Genomic DNA, 16,764 nt, shown 5'->3' on the forward strand with positions numbered 1-16,764 from the left:
CCCCTCCTCTCTCCATTTCTCTCTAGAGAAATTGAGAGGGAAAGGAGAAAAATTGGGAGATAGAGGTCCTGCAGTCTGGCTTCATCAGTTGTGAAGCTTTCCCTCTGCAGATAGGACCAGGGGCTTGAACCTGGGTCCTTGCATATTGTAATATGTGTACTCAATCAGTTACACCACCACCTAGCCTCTTTTCTAGAATTAAAAAAAAAATTTATTCTCCTTTGTTGCCCTTGTTGCCTTTTCTAGAATATTTTAAACAAATGTCAAATAAAATTCATTCTGTCTCTATTTTTTATTTTTATTTTTTTAAATTTTTTAAAAAATATTTTATTTTATTTATTTATTCCCTTTTGTTGCCCTTGTTGTTTTATTGTTGTAGTTATTATTATTGTTATCGTCGTTGTTGGATAGGACAGAGAGAAACGGAGAGAGGAGGGGGAGACAGAGGGGGAGAGAAAGATAGACACCTGCAGACCTGCTTCACCGCCTGTGAAGCGACTCCCCTGCAGGTGGGGAGCCGGGGTTCAAACCGGGATTCTTATGCCGGTCCTTGCGCTTTGCTCCACCTGCGCTTAACCTGCTGCGCTACAGCCCGACTCCCTTTATTTTGTTTTTTAATATATATATGTTAAATGTTTATTTTTAAAATTTATTTTTATTATTGGGTAGAAACAGAATTTGAGAGGGGAGGGGATAGTGAGGGGTACAGACAGAGACACACCTTCAGCCCTGCTTCCCCACTGGTGAAGCTTTCCCCCTACAGATGGGGACCGGGGGCTTGAAACCCGGCTCTTTGCACTTTGTAGTGTGGGCACTTAACCAAGTGCACCCCTGCCTGGTCCCCTTGATTTTATTTTTTGTTATTGTCTTTATTGGATAGGGACAGAAATCAGGAGAGAAGGGGGGAGATAGAGAGGAAGAGACAGAGAGACACCTGCAGCCCTGGTTCTCCACTCACAAAGCTCTCCCCCTGCAGGTGGGGACTAGAGGCTTGAATCTGGGTCCATGTGCATTGTAACATGTCCGCTCAATTAGATGCACCACCAACCGGCCCCTATTAAAAATATTTTAATGAGAAAGAGAACACACAGCCTGAACACTGCTCAACTCCACCTTCTGTTGGTGCTAGTGATTGACTCTGAGGCCTTAGAGCTTAAGGATTGAAAGTTTTGAGCATAACTGTTATGCTGTCTCCCTAACCCTTGTTTTTTCTTCATCATCGTCATCGTCATCGTCATCGTCAGTCATTAGCGCTGCTCAGTTCTGGCTGATGATTGTGCTGGATTGAACCTGAGACCTTTGCATATCCATTGTGCTATCTCTCCAGCACCCCTTGGTTTTTTTGTTTTGTTTTGTTTTTTGCGCCTCCAGGGTTATCACAGGCTCCCGATGCTGGCCCTACAAGTCCACTGTTCCTGGCGGTCAGGCCACTTCTTACCCCAAGTTTCAGTGCATGACTGTGTGGACTGATGAGATAGGGAAAGCAATAAGTTTCTTGGCTCTTAAGTAGAATTTATCTTTAAGTAACATGAAAGTAGGCTTTTTGCTTTTTAAATAACTGATACGGGAATTTTTTTAAAATTTATTTTTATTCCCTTTTGTTGCCCTTGTTTTATTGTTATAGTTATTATTGTTGTTGATGATGTCGTCGTTGTTGGATAGGACAGAGAGAAATGGAGAGAGGAGGGGAAGACAGAGGGGAAGAGAAAGACAGACACCTGCAGACCTGCTTCACCGCCTGTGAAGCGACTCCCCTTGCAGGTGGGGAGCCGGGGGCTTGAACCGGGATCCTTAACACCGGTTCTTGCGCTTTGCGCCACATGCGCTTAACCTGCTGCGCTACCGCCCGACTCCTGGGAATATTTTATTGAGAAGAGACCTAAGGCATTAAATCAGACTTGCTCTTGGCAAAAAAAAAAAAAAAAAAAAAAAAAAGTAGCTTTGTTTCTGTTTCTTTCTGTCTCTCTCAGATCAGGCACCGCACCTAGCAGAAATTTCATTACTTCTCCAAACTCCTCAGCAAGCCCCTATTCCTCAGTGTCCGCCTCTCCCACTGCAAATGCTGGTAGCACTAACACTTGTGGCATGCACAGTTCCGGTGTCAGCCGGGGGTAAGAGCAGGTCCTTTCACTTTGCCTCCTTTTCCTCTGAGTCTTCTCTCAGGCTGCACTAGAGTGCTCTGCCGCCACACGCCGGACAGCATGTGCCGGTTAGTCCTCGGGAGCATGCTGCTCGGGGTCTCTCATTTCATTCCCGCAGGGAAGTGCAGTTCTTACTTGTGACATCACTTACCTCCGAGAGCAGGCGCTTTCCTCAGCACTAAGTCAGTGGTCATCAGAGGGGATCACTGCTCTAAGTATATGGTAGAATCATTTTGGGGGTTTGGTTCTAGCTGCGGGAAGAGTCCTGTCTCCTCCTCTGGATGAATGATTGTTGAGGAGTTTCAGGGACACCTACCACAGCATGTGCATAGGGTCCGAGAGGGTGTGCAGGAACACTCGGGCATGGTCAGAACTGAGTGTGGCCTGGAGGGTGGCGACAGGCGCAAGCTCCTGATTTTGGTAACCACGGTGTTCTTCCCAGATGTCATTTGGCAAGTTAACTTTCTGAAGGGATACAGAATTACTGTTTCCTAAATTCTGAGACTGAAGAATTCAAACAGCATTTTCCTCCCCCTTAAAGATAAAAATAAACTTATCATCTACTGTCAAGTCAAGGAAGGGATGTGTATGGCTGCTGGGGCCCTGGGGCAGAGAGGAGAGAGAATTGCTATGTGGCTGTTTGACCAGGCCAGCCCCCTCGAGGCCCTGGAGCAGCCCGCAGTGTGTCCTGGGGCATATATGCAGCACCCGTGTTTATTGCTCACGTGGTTTGTCTTTTTCCAGTGGATCTGGCTTTTCGTATCATTGTCAAGAGTCTTCACCGTCTAACGTACATCCTGGGCTCTGCGGACTTGGAAACCTGGGGAACACCTGCTTCATGAACTCTGCTTTGCAGGTAGAAGAAGTTCCACCTAATACCAGATCTCCCGGGGTAGTTGGGGCTTGTGCAGGTGTGACCTGCTAAGCTGCTGGGATTCCTCTTCCTGTTGTCCCTAGCTGCCCATGGTTAGCACTTGAGGGATTCCTGCCAGGGCACCTCCCTCCCACTGACGAGTCTAGAAGGATTTCCCAGTTGTTACCAGCAAGTGCTTTCTTTACCAGTGCTAGGCTTGTTTTGCTTAATTCTTTCTTCCTTTTTTTTGCCTCCAAGGTTATTGCTGGGGCATGCTGCCTGCACTACGAATCCACTGCTCCTGGAGGCCTTTTTTCTCCCCCCTTTCTTTTTAAATCTTACATTAAAAAATTTTTTTTTTAATTTATATCCCCTTGCTTTTTAAAAATTTCTTTATTAGGGAATTAATGTTTTGCATTTAATAGTAAATACAATAGTTTGTACATGCATAACATTTCCCAGTTTTCCATATAACAATACAACATATCCCCTTGTTTTTTTTATCGTTGCTGTGGTTATTATTATTCTTGTCATTGATGTCATTGTAGTTGGATAGAACGGAGAAATGGAGAGAGGAAGGGAAGACGGGGAGAGAAAGACAGACACCTGTGGACCTGCTTTGCATCCACAGATGTCTTTCTCTCCCCCTGTCTTCTCCTCTTCTCTCCATTTCTCTCTGTCCTATCCAACAACAAACAGCATCAACAACAACAATAACCACAACAAGGCTACAACAACAAGGGCAACAAAAGGGGGGAAAATGCCTCCAGGAGCAGTGGGTTCATGGTGCAGGCACTGAGCCCAGCAATAACCTGGAGGCAAAAAAAAAAAAAAGAAAAAAGAAATAATAGTCAACCCGTATCTGTGACCTTGGGAGAACTCACGCAGTTTCCCTGAGAGGTAATGGGTACACAGAACTCTGGTGGTGGGAAAGATATGGAATTAATTAGTTATCTCATAATTTTGTAAATCACTAATAAAAAAATTGAAAATCATTAGGGAATGAGCTCCCCAGAAAATATTAGAGGACTTTCTTGATTGTTCTCTGGGTTGAGAACACATAGCCGTTTGTGCTAAAATAAATTATGCATGGCCTGGGAGTCGACATCAACTAATAACAACAAGGGTAACAAAAGGAAATAAATATTTAATAAATAAGTAAGTAAGTAAATAAATAAATAAAGCCTTGTCTTAAGGTTGACCATCTTTTCACTACTGGCACCTCACACCCCTTGTTGGACCTTCTCCAGTCTCATTCATTATTCATCATTCATTATTCATTATTCATCATTCATCATTCATTATTCATCATTCATTATTCATTATTCATCAGATAGTTGCTGGCCTTCTCCTGTCTGATAGGACTGTTACAGACATGGACTAGAGTCAGGGCCCAGTGACAAAGCTAGGCCATATTTCCTAGGCCACCTTTTGCCGTTGACAACAACTAGAAATATGGAGTGTCCCCAAAATATACTTGTTTCATCAAATTTCTACAAGTGCTCAGTTTTTTTTTTTTTTTTTTAAGGATTCAAGGCTAATAGATATATTGGGCTCGGTGCCTGCACTGTGAATCCACTGCTCCTGGAGGCTGTTTTTTCCCTTTTTGTTGCCCTTGTTTAACACTGTTGTTGTTATTGTTGTTATTGCTGTCGTTGTTGGATAGGACAGACAAAGGAGGGGAAGTCAGAGAGGGAGGGAGAGAGACAGACACCTGCAGACCTGCTTTACCGCTTGTGAAGCGACTCCCCTGCAGGTGGGGAGCCGGGGGCTCGAACCGGAATTCTTGTGCCAGTCCTTGCGCTTTGCGCCACGTGTACTTAACCCACTGTGCTACAGGCCCCCAGAAAATGCTCAGATTTTTATGTGTGATATGATTTATTTAATTTTCACTTACCGGATAGAGACAGAAATTGAGAGGGGAAGGGGAACTAGAAAGGGAGAGAGACAGACACACCTCTAGCACTTGTGTGTGAACAGCTTGTGAAGCTTTCCCCTATAAGTAGGCATGAACCTCAGTCCTTGTGCATTGTAACATCTGCGATCAACTGGGCATGCTACCTCCTGGTCACGATTTATTATGAGGAGAGGATACATATTCAAGTTAGCCAAGTAAAGAAACAACTGTGTGGAAACATTAATGAAGGTGCAGACAGTGCAGAGTGTGTGAGGGTCCCAGATGCAGGTTTCATTTCTTTCTTTTTTTTTTTTCTTTCCTCTTTCTCTCCCCCCTCCCTCCCCCCCCCTGACTGCTTAGCTGGGGTGCTGGGGATTGAACCTGGGATTTTTGCTACCATGGGCATGAAAGTCTTTGCACAACTATGTAGATTTCTGTTGGTCCTTTCCTCCGGAGTCAGGATGCGCTACTCTGGCATTGTCAGTAGGCACACGGAGTGCTGCCTCTGGAGCTTCTGTCGCCCTGGATTTTTAGTGATGTTTGAGTATTTGTGCGGGATTGATGCCCTTTTGGTTAAACCCCGTCTCCAGGTAGACTGTTTTTCCCAACTTGAATGTCATATTATTGAGGAAATGTTAATTTACAGAATTCTTTCACTGTTAGTCTTTCTGGATGACCAGTCTTCATCCTAAATTGTATGGTAGAATGTCCAGTAGAAGTAAAGGTGCTCCTGCCGGAGATAACATGGATAAATAAATCCCAGAGACCTGAGTGAAAGCCAGATCTTTCTATGGGCCTTGTTTGTTGGGTGTTTTTTGAGTGTTATATTAGGTCTATAGTTATTTCAGGTACAAGTTCATGTCTCCCAAAACTGTGAAGAGACCTTTTCTTTTTTTTTTTTAATATTTATTTAAAAAATATTATTTTATTTATTCCCTTTTGTTGCCCTTGTTGTTTTATTGTTGTAGTTACTGTTTTTGTTGTTGGATAGGACAGAGAGAAATGGAGAGAGGAGGGGAAGACAGAGAGGAGGAGAGAAAGATAGACACCTGCAGACCTACTTCACCGCCTGTGAAGCGACTCCCCCTGCAGGTGGGGAGCCGGAGTTCGAACTGGGATCCTTATGCTGGTCCTTGTGCTTTGCGCCACCTGCACTTAACCCGCTGTGCTACACCCGTAGCCCTGCTTCACCACTCGCAAAGCTTTCTCTCTGCAGATGGGGACCCGGAGCTCAAACCCCGGTCCTTGTGCACTGTAACATGTGCTCTCAACCAGGTGTGCCACCACCTGGCCCCAGTAGTCTTTTTTTTTAAAAAAAATTTATTATCTTTATTTATTTATTGGATAAAAACAGTCAGAAATTGAGAGGGAAGGGGGTGATAGAGAGGGAAAGAGAGAGAGACACTTGCAGCCCTGCCTCACCACTTGTGAAGCTTTCCCCTGCAGGTGGGGACCTGGGGCTCGAACCTGGGTCCTTACTCACTGTAACTAATATACGCTCAACCAGGTGCGCCACCACCTGGCCCAATTTTAATTTTTTTTAATTATCTTTATTTATTTATTGGGTAGAAACAGCCAGAAATTGAAAGGGAAGGGGGTGATAGAGAGGGAAAGAGACAGTTTTTAAAAAAAAAATATTTATTTATTCCTGTTTTTTGTTGCCCTTGTTTTATTGTGGTAGTTATTATTATTATTGATGTCGTTGTTGGATAGGACAGAGAGAAATGGAGCGGGGAGGTGAAGATGGGGAGAGAAAGATAGACACCCGCAGACCTGCTTCACCGCTTGTGAAGCGACTCCTCTGCAGGTGGGGAGCCTGGGGCTCGAACCGGGATCCTTACGCGGGTCCTTGCGCTTGTGCCATGTGCGGTTAACCCGCTGCCCTACCGCCCGACTCCCACTCCCCCCCCTTCTTTTAAATCATGTTTCCCCCTTGATTTTATAGGACAGAGGATTTGAGAGGAGAGGGACAGATAGAGAGGAAGAGACACCTGCAGTCCTTGCTTCACCACTCAAGAAGCTTCCTTCTGCAGGTGGAGAGCAGGGACTTGAATTCTGGTCTTTGCACACGGTAACCTGGGTGCTCAAACATCCAGGTGTGTGACCACCACATTTTTATTTTTTCTCTATTTGATAGGACAGAGAAATTGAGAGGGGAGGAGGAGATAGGGACGGGGACACACACACACACACACACACACACACACACACACACACACACACACGCCTGTGGCCTAGCATCATAACTCCTGAAGCTTCTCCCCAGCAGGTAGAGATCAGGGGCTCGAACCCAGGTCCTTGTACATAGTAAGGTGTGCGCTTAACCTGACGCACCACTGCCCAACACTCAAGATTGCATTTCTCATGAGAATGTTTTCTTTTTTTTTTTTTGAGAATGTTTTCTTAACTCGTAGTATCCTCAGTTTTCCTCAACTATTGAATATGAGGCCAGTTGGTAACTGTAAAGGTGAGGAACAAGATTAAGCTTGCGATCTGTTCTGCGTCATTCTCGGAAAAGAACGTACTGCCTGGGGTTGGCACAGTGGCCAAGGCCGTGGACCTCCAGCCCCGTGTCAGCCTTGCATGTAGAAGAGCAGTGCTCTGGTTCTCGCTTCCTTTCATCAGTAAATGCAGATCTTCAAAAAAAAGTGGGGGGGGGGGGCTGCAGACTATGTTGCGGCTGGTTAAGGGTTCAAGCCCCTGGTTCCCACCTGCAAGGGAAGAAGTTTCACAAGTGACGAAGCAGGGCTGCAGATGTCTCTGTCCCTTTCCCTCTCTAGCTCCCCCTCCCCTCTCAATTTCACTGTCTCTATCCAGTTAAAAACAGAAAAAAGAAAAGCACAGTGGGTTGGACTTTGGCATACCTGGCACAGCACACTCGGTTCTGTGCACAAGGACCCAGCTTCAAAGCCCTGGGTCTGCATCTACAGGGAGGGGACTGCGTGCAGCGTGGGGCAGTGTTGCAGGTGTGTGTCTGATAAAGAAAGGAGGGGGAAATAGAGGAGCCAGGTAGAAATAGCACCAGGGCAGGGGCAGATAGCATAATGGTTATGCAAAGAGACTCTCATGCCTGAGGCTCCAAAGTCCCAGGTTCAGTCCCCTGTACCACCATAAGCCAGAGCTGAGCAGTGCTCTGGTAAAAAAACAAATAGATACCACCATCTGCAAGGCCTGGGCTCAGGCTCCTGGTCCCCACCTGCAGGGGAGCTTCATGAGTAGCGGAGTAGTACTTCAGCTGTCTCCTCCCTGCTTTTCCCTCTGAATTCCCCCCCATAATGCTAATAATAAATCAAAGGCCACCGGGGAGCAGTGGGCTTGTCGTTCAGGCAGCGAGATCTGTGCCAATGTACAAAGCAAGTAGAGCCTGAGGCAAGTACAGGATTAGTGATACACAGAGCAGGTTGGCAGAACAGTCAAGTTGGGCTCTTTGAGGAAGTGTATAAAATCGATAAATTCTTAGGATATTGATCAGGAAGCAGCAAGGAGAAACACAAATGGTTGACGCCAGGAGGTCTTCGCAGCAGTGCGCCCAGTAAAGCCCACTTTACGATGCCCGAGAATGGCGGTTCAAACCCCCTGCCCCACCTACAGGGAGGGAAGCTTTATGAACAGCGGAACAGTGCTGCAGGTGTCTTTCTCCCTATTTCTCTTTATTTCCAATAAATCACATGTTTAAAAGATTATTAATGCCAGACATGAAAAAGGAACAGCATGGGGCCAAGTGGTGGTGCATCTGTGGAGCACACGTTACAGGGCACAAGGATCTGTGTTCAAGCCCCCAGTCCCCAGCCACAGAGGGAAAGCTTTGCAAATAGTGAAGTAGGTCTGCAGGTGTCTCTCTGCCTTCTCAGTATCTGGCTGTCTCTATCAAATTAATAAAGGTGATAATTATAAAGGAATAGCATTGTAAAATAAAACAAATTTGTCAGTAAGTTAGACAGTTTATCTGAACTGGAGATCTTATCACACTTATGCAGAAATAGAACTTTGTTGTTGTTGTTGTTGTTCTATTGGTAGAGACAGAAGAATCCAGAGGGAAGGGGGATCCCCGGTGGAGCAGGAGAGCAATACCTGCAGCCCTGCTTGTGAAGCTTTTCTCCGAGTGTGTGAGACTGGGGGCGTGACCTGTCTTTGTGCACTGTCACGTGCGCTCAGCCTGGTACACCACTGCCCATCCTTTTTTTTCTTTTTTTTTCTTAGTGACAGAGAGTGAAAGAGACCATAGCTCTGAAGCTTTCTTCAGTGTAGTGGGTCCTGGGCTCAAGCCTGGGCTGCGCACATGGCAAAGCGTCACACTATTCATGTGAGTTATTTTACTGGCCCGGTAATTCTGCTGTTAAAGTCATAGGGTAATAGGCCTTCCAGCAAAGTAAGTTTTTGTTTTACTTTATTCGTTAATGTAGAAAAGATTAAGCAATAAATAAGGCAAATTATACTAACTCTTCTAGGGAATAAAGTTTGATAAGGAATTAAAATATATGTTATGTGTATATTCAGTCCCCAGCACCACCATAAACCAGAACTGAGCAAAGCTTTGGTTAAAAAAAAAAAAGAAAGAAAAGTTTGTGTTTCAAAGATTCATTTGTAATTGGTGAGGAGAAAACATTTGTTACATGTGTCTAAGGATCTAACCTGATGTTCGAGCGTCCAGCTTGGATCCACTGTGCCACCTCTGGGGCTGCCAAGGAATTAAAAAAAGATTCTTTTGTTCACAGGGGAGGGAGAACCAAGCCAGAGTTCTGTTCTGGCTCATGTGGTGCAGGGGATTGAATACGCCCCAGTGCCACAGGCCGTGCTCCGCTCAACACGTGGACTATCGACTAAGCCGCTGGCATTTTTTTTTTTTTTTTTTTTGTAGCATTGGGACCTTGCATGGACTCAGTTCCACTGCTTACAGGCCAACTTCTCTTTTTCTCTCTGAAGTGAATGAGTGTGAACTCCTTGCAAGGCTTTGCCACCAGCAGGTCCATCTTATAGGCTTGTTAAGGGCCGACTCTTCCGGTTAGGAGCCTTTCAGTGACCTTCTGAGTGATTTGTTGAGTGTGCCCCTGTAGAGCTCAGCTTAGACTGTATCTGTCCGCTCTCCGGAACGGTTGTGACCGCTGCACATGTTTCATTTCAGTGCTTGAGTAACACCGCACCCCTGACCGACTACTTCCTCAGAGATGAGTACGAGGCTGAAATCAACAGAGACAACCCGCTGGGAATGAAAGGGGAAATCGCCGAGGCCTATGCGGAGCTCGTGAAGCAGATGTGGTCCGGAAGGGACACTCACGTAGCGCCTCGAATGTTCAAAGTAGGTCAAGGCACACGCATCTTCTGATTCGGAAAAGTTGAATGTTGTGATGAACGTTCTCCAGTGGCATTTTGGGATTGAAATGGAAAATCCATACAATCAGATCTTGTTTGTTGGTCGTTGGGCACCCCTCCATCTTCTGTCCTCAGTTCCTGTCTCTTCGCGGCCATCTGTAAATTGACTGCTCAGATCGCTGCTCTCCGAGGTGGCAGTCTGTTAAATGGTTGCCACCCTAAGCTGGCCGATAAAGTCAGCTTAATGTCCACTCAAGAATTCTGTGATCCTGGAGTTCATATCCTACTAGGTCTGACTTACTGTCTCTCCCGCTGCCCCAGACTGACACTGGGTTCACATCTTGGAAAATGGTGTGAGGTGCACTTCTCTCTCTCTCTTTTTGAAAATTATCTTTTTTTATTGGATACAGCCAGAAATCAAGAGGGAAGGGGGAGATAGAGAGACAGAGACACCTGCAACACTGCTTTTCCACTCTCAAAGCTTTCCCTCTGTAGGCGGGGACCTAGGGCTTGAACCCAGGTCCTTGTGTGTTGTAGCTTGTGTGCCCAACCAGGTGCGCCACCACCCGGCCCCTGTGAGGTCCTCTTCTCACTTTGGGATCTCATTCAGGACGACGGGAGGAGTGGGCCAACTGAAACGTATCCTTAGAACAACTCATCGTTCCATTGCCCCAGATTTTTCTTCTTGTGAGGGGAAAACACCTTGCCTCTGTGTGTTGAGATCTTGAGAAATCCTATTTAGCCTGCACCATTGTGGTTCAAGGAGCTTTGATGAAGCGCGTGCATCTCAGCTCAGATTTATGGTGTCTGTCCCTAGGATTGAGCCCGACTAAGATGTGCACATTTCTGATCCAAAGAGGGAAAATAATAGCACCTTAGTTTGGTGAGGAAATTGAAAATTGAAATCTTAGATGGTTTATTGAAATTGAAAAGAAAGTTTTTTTTTTTTTTTTTTTTTTTTCCAGATTTATCTGCTTTCATGAAAGAGATACAGGAAAGAAATGTTAGAGCACTGCTCAGCTCTGACACACAGTGGAACTGGCGGTTGAAACTCAGACTACTGGCATCAGACATGAAAGAAAGTCTGGTATCTACCGCTGTGCGTCTCTGAGGCACAAAATAGTACTTATTTATTGACAGTTTTTGAGAGAGCCGAAGCATCACTCTGGCACATACAGTGCTGGGGACTGAACTCGGGAACTCATGCTTGAGGGTCCAATGTCTTATCCACTAAGCCACTTCCTAGACTGCAAAAAAATCCCAAAACATTTAAAAATACATTTTAATGAGAAAAAGAGACCAGAGCACTGTCTTTTCAACTCTGGTACGTACAGTGCTGAGGAAGCAGACCTGGTGTATCTGATGCAAGTTCTTTGCTCTGCTGCTCTCTCTCAGGCCTGAACACTTGTTTAAAAAAGGCTTCGTTTTTATTATTTTTAAATCTCTAGTTAGATATACAAAAAGGCCAGAGCACTGCTCAGCTCTGGTTTATGGTGGTGCTGGGACCTTGGAGACTCAGGCATGAAAGTCTTTTTTGCATAATCATTATGCTGCATTCTCAGCCCCTCCCCCCCAATGTTTTATTTTTTTAAAGATTTATCTTTATCAGTGAGAGAGGGAGAGTGTATACCAGACCATCACGTTGGCACACTCGATACTGGGCATCAGACTTAGACGGTTATGCTTGAGTGTTCAATACTTTATCTACTGTTCCACCTCCCAGGTTGCTGACAATGTAAGATTTTTTATTAATATAATTATTTATTCACTTTTGACAGACAGAAATTGAGAGGGAAGGGGGAGATAGACACCTGCAACACTGTTTCACTGCTTGTGAAGCTTTCCCCTGGCTGACATAGGTTGACCCTCCTCCCCCTGCCCTTCCCCTCCTCCATCTTCTCCTTTTCTTCCCCCTCCCCCCTCCCCCACTTCCCCTTCCCCTTTTCTCTCTCTCTTTTGGTTGTTACTAGGATTTCACCACTCGAGGCTGACTTTTTTCATAATAGAGACAGGGATAGAAAGACTACAGTACTGGAACTTACTTCATGAGATGGGGGCCAGGACCAAGCAAGTGCACTGTCCAAGTGAGTTCTCTTGTCACTCAGGTATTGTTTGTTCAGTTGTTATGGAGGTACACAAGCAAGTCGAGGAGACTGATGTCAGGGCCCACCCTTCACCCCAAGCATAGTGGTCCAAGGTTTCAGCCTGTCGTTTCTGACATCCATGTGAGCCCTCTCTGGCGAGAACTACTAGCCTTTAGACTCTGGAGTTCATTGTGCTGCTTGACAAGTAATGATTCACTCTCCCAGTTGACTTTGCAAAGCAGCATTTATTCGAGGACAATTCTGCACCTCACTTGGTCTGTTTTCTCTTAATGTCTTAGGGCTGGTAAAATAACTCACTCGGATAGTGTGCCGCCCTGCCATGTGCGTGACCCAGGTGTGAGCCCAGCCCCTACTGCATTGAAGGAAGCTTTGGTGCCTTGGTCTCTTTCACTCTCTCTACCTCTGTCTCTCTTATTAAAAAATATGTATTAGAGCTAGAGGGGGGGGCTGGGGGGGGCAGCAGAGCACTGGTCAGCTGTGGAACAAGGTGGTGCTGGGATCGAACCCAGGACTTTTTAACAGTCTGAGCCAACTCCCCTTTCAGAGTTCCGTATAGCTCCGCTTTGCTTTAAGCTGTTTTTCTCATGAGAGATAGACTGAGAGGCCAGAGCACTGCTCCGGCAAATGTGGTAGAATTAACAGCGAGGGCTTTAGTATGGAAATTCTAATGCGGAAGAGATACAGGGAGACCGAGATGAGCGCTGGCTGATGGTGCTGCTGGGGTTTGAACCTGGAACCTTAGACCCTCAGGCATACAAGTCTTTTGCATAACCATCCTGCTGTCCCCCCAACCCCAACCCCAAATGTGGAAATGCTGTTGGTCTATTTCCCCAGCACTGGCTTTTTATAGCTTACGGTACTGCTTCTGTTGTAGACCCAAGTGGGACGTTTCGCCCCTCAGTTTTCTGGCTACCAGCAGCAAGACTCTCAGGAGCTGTTGGCCTTTCTCCTGGACGGCTTACACGAAGACCTCAACAGGGTGAAGAAGAAACCTTACCTGGAGCTGAAGGACGCCGACGGGAGACCAGACGCAGTATGCTGGCTTGTGAACAGCAGTGTTCCAGGGGCTGGGCGGTGGCACACCCGGTTAAGCGCATAGTACTGAGTACAAGAACCCACGCAAGGACCCGGGTTCGAGCCCCTAGCTCCCCACCTGCAGGGGGAGGGGGGCTGCTTAATAAGCAGTAAAGCAGGTCTGCAGGTGTCTATCTAGCTTCCTCTTCGCTCTCAAATTCTGTCTCCTGTCCAATAAAATGGAAAAAATAGCCTCCAGGAGCAGTGGATTTGTAGTGTAGGCACTGAGCCCCAGTGATGAACCTGGAGGCAAAAAAAAAAAATATATATATATATATATATATATATATATATATATATATATATTAACAAAGAAACTGCCTCCTAATGAGAATTGCAGAGATATTTTTTTTTCTTCTGGCCTTTTGGAGTGTTGGTGCCAGCACACTGGTTTTTTTTTTTTTTCCTTTATTGGGGGATTAATGGTTTACAGTCGACAGTAAATACAATAGTTTGTACATGCGTAACATTTACCAGTTTTCCACTAGGTCCTCTGCCATCATGTTCCAGGACCTTAAACCCCCCCCCCCCCCCCCAGCCTTTGACTTTGGTGCATCACACCAAAACGCTGGTTGTCTTTCACTGTTCCTGGTCGTTTAGAAATGGCCTCTGGCAGAGCAGTGCATTCCAGATTAAAAAGGAGCCAGCTCTAGTTACTCCTAGAGCTTGATCTTTGTTGTCTTCAAGTTAGTCAAATTCAGTGTAATTTGTTGGTAAGTGAGAGAATAGGACATCCCGAAAACTGGGATGTGAGCCGTGGATATTACTGCTCTCTTTAAGTGGCGATGGCAATGGCGATGGTTTGCCTCACCAAGGTTCTAGCCAGGGCCCAGTGTCTGCACACAGATTCCATTGCTCCCAGTGGCGCTTTTTTCCTTCTGGAGACAAATGGGTGGGGTAGGCAGGTGGGTAGAGAGCTTCCTGCAGCACTGCTCCACGTGACCCCGTGACGAATTGCTTGTGGTGGGGGATGTAGCATGCGCACTGCAGGCCGCTCTCTCTCTAGCTTATTTATTAGAAAGGCAGGAGGAGAGAGAGAACCAGACATCGCTCTGGTACATGTGCTTCTGGGGATCGAACTCAGGACCTCATGCTGGAGAGTCTAACGCTTTATCCACTGTGCCACCTCCCGGACCACTAGATCTCTTTAACCCCTCCCTCTTCTCTTCTCCCCTTCTGTCTCCATCCGCCAAAATTAAAAGGGGGGAAGGGCGTGTGTGTGGGGACCCTCATTTGAAAGAATTTTGGATCACTGGAAGCTGCATAGCAGGGCTGTCCCTGTCCTGGTCAGGTCTGTGTATGTTGCTCTCAAGTCATCCGTCTGTCACTAAAGGGGACCCAGACACTTTCCTTGGTGTGGAGCCTTTGTGAGCAGAGTTAGTATAGGACTGGGCATGGAAGGCTAGTATGGTCAGCTGGACAGTGTGCGAAGAGTGTTCCTACCCCTGCTGAGCCTGGGCCGGGATTTTGGCCAGACAGACGGACTTTCTCACGACTGATCTCAGTTTTCACTGAGTGAAGGTGGGGTGAAAGCACTGAGGGGAGTTGAGGATGCCTTACACTCCCGTCTCTTTTCCTCCAGGTGGTGGCAAAGGAAGCCTGGGAGAATCACAGACTGAGGAATGACTCTGTCATCGTTGACACGTTCCACGGCCTCTTCAAGTCCACGCTGGTTTGCCCAGAATGTGCTAAGGTTTCTGTGACCTTTGACCCATTTTGCTACCTAACTCTCCCACTGCCCCTGAAGAAAGATCGAATGATGGAGGTCTTCCTGGTGCCTGCTGATCCGCGATGCAGACCTACTCAGGTAAGAGAATTGGCACCCTGGCTGTGAGTGCTCTCTGGACCCCGGGTGTGGCTGCATCTGTCTGCTGCATGGGCCGAACCAGCGGCCTCTGAAGCCCCAGTGATGGCCTCAGTTTGCACCTTGCCCGTCCCCAGCTCTCTGTGCAGTCCCACATCATGAGAGGGGCTCTGTTCCTATTGCGTTATGTGCCACTCCTGTGACTTAGTCATGTGCCCGATTTGCCGAGTGGCCCGTGAACCTTGAGTGTTGAAAACCAGATGTGGGCACTTTCTTTGCCAGTCTCCTGCTAAGAAGCTGTCTAGAGCAAAATGTTGGAGAGTTGTTACCAAGTGCCTGGGCCTGTCGATAGCTCACCGGATGACCACACTGCTTACCTTTTCGCTTTAGTGCCTTTCTTTCTAAAGGAAGACGTGAACTCGCGAACAGTTGTTTAATACCAGTAGCGCAGAATGTAAGCAGAGAGGTCAGGACACAGCTCGCTCAGGAGAGGCACACTTATCTTGCACAGAGTCCGCACGTCCTGGCATCTCTGGGCACACCATGAATGCTGAAGTGAGGCTGAGGTGTATCTGCTCTCTGCTAAGCAAAAAAGAATGAAGAAAATGGGGGGCTGGGCGGTAGCGCAGCGGGTTATGTGCAGGTGGCGCAAAGCGCAGGGACCGGCATAAGGATCTTGGTTCGAGCCCCCGGCTCCCCGCCTGCAGGGGAGTCGCTTCACAGGCGGTGAAGCAGGTCTGCAGGTGTCTCTCTTTCTCTCCCCCTCTGTCTTCCCCTCCTCTCTTCATTTCTCTCTGTCCTATCCAACAACAGTAATAACAACAACATGGAAAAAATGGCCTCCAGTAGTGTATTCTTAGTACAGGCACTGAGCCCCGGTTATCACCCTGGAGGCAAACAAAAAAGAAAACAGAGAAATGAAGAAAATGGATGTTGAATGTGTGAGATCGTGCTCGCTTTCTAGTGCTATATAATGGAAGAAACGCAAACATGAAGTAAAGCGTCGTTTAGTAGGGACGGAGAGACCTGGTCCAGCGTGTAGTGATGCCGGTATACTATGGGAAGGCCAGCTTGGCCTATCAGGACTCCTCCTCCTCCAGGCTCCGCGCCTGCCACTTGTAGCACTGTGTCACCTGCTCATCTCTCCCTCGCAGTACCGTGTGGTGGTGCCGCTGATGGGTGCTGTGTCTGACCTGTGTGAGGCGCTCTCCAAGCTGTCCGGCGTTGCTGTGGAAAATGTAAGGCACTCAGCCTGATGGGGACAGCTGATAGTCCTTTGGGTTCTATTCTCAACTTGGTGACCACTTTGGGGAGTAGAACTTCATTTTATAAGTGATCCAGATTTTCCTTACCAGCCTCAGGCCTCTTGGCCCATACTGTGCCTGTTGTGGTAGCCTCTTAGCCCAGGGCAGCAGTCCTCCCTCCACCAGTGCTACGCTAGCCATGGCCAGAGGGCCAGGAGTAGGCCCCTGCTCTCAGCTTTGTCTTCCATACACCAAACCTGATGTAGTGTCAGGCGTTGGAACTTTTCTCCTCTAAACTGCAGCAGTCTGTGGAGTGGCATTATGATGGTCTCGATG

General features: G+C 46.9%; 1 protein-coding gene across 9 annotated transcripts in view; it reads left to right on the forward strand.

Moving 5' to 3' along the window:
• The window catches only part of USP4 (ubiquitin specific peptidase 4), a 57,866-nt gene that overhangs the window by 23,217 nt on the left and 17,885 nt on the right, over window positions 1-16,764 (forward strand). Inside the window, exons 7-12 of one of the 9 annotated variants that reach the window (XM_016192729.2) lie at window positions 1,971-2,111; window positions 2,886-2,997; window positions 10,014-10,187; window positions 13,181-13,339; window positions 14,963-15,187; window positions 16,339-16,422. In XM_016192729.2, the coding sequence (XP_016048215.1) occupies window positions 1,971-2,111; window positions 2,886-2,997; window positions 10,014-10,187; window positions 13,181-13,339; window positions 14,963-15,187; window positions 16,339-16,422 (895 nt within the window). Of the gene's footprint in view, window positions 1-1,970; window positions 2,112-2,885; window positions 2,998-9,091; window positions 9,195-10,013; window positions 10,188-11,166; window positions 11,301-12,171; window positions 12,286-13,180; window positions 13,340-14,962; window positions 15,188-16,338; window positions 16,423-16,764 lie in introns of those variants that run through there. The other 8 variants (XR_009553249.1, XR_009553246.1, XR_009553247.1 and 5 more) reach the window with 8 other exon arrangements.

The sequence above is a fragment of the Erinaceus europaeus genome, chromosome 12 (assembly GCF_950295315.1).
Source record: "Erinaceus europaeus chromosome 12, mEriEur2.1, whole genome shotgun sequence".
Classification (NCBI taxonomy): domain Eukaryota; kingdom Metazoa; phylum Chordata; class Mammalia; order Eulipotyphla; family Erinaceidae; genus Erinaceus; species Erinaceus europaeus.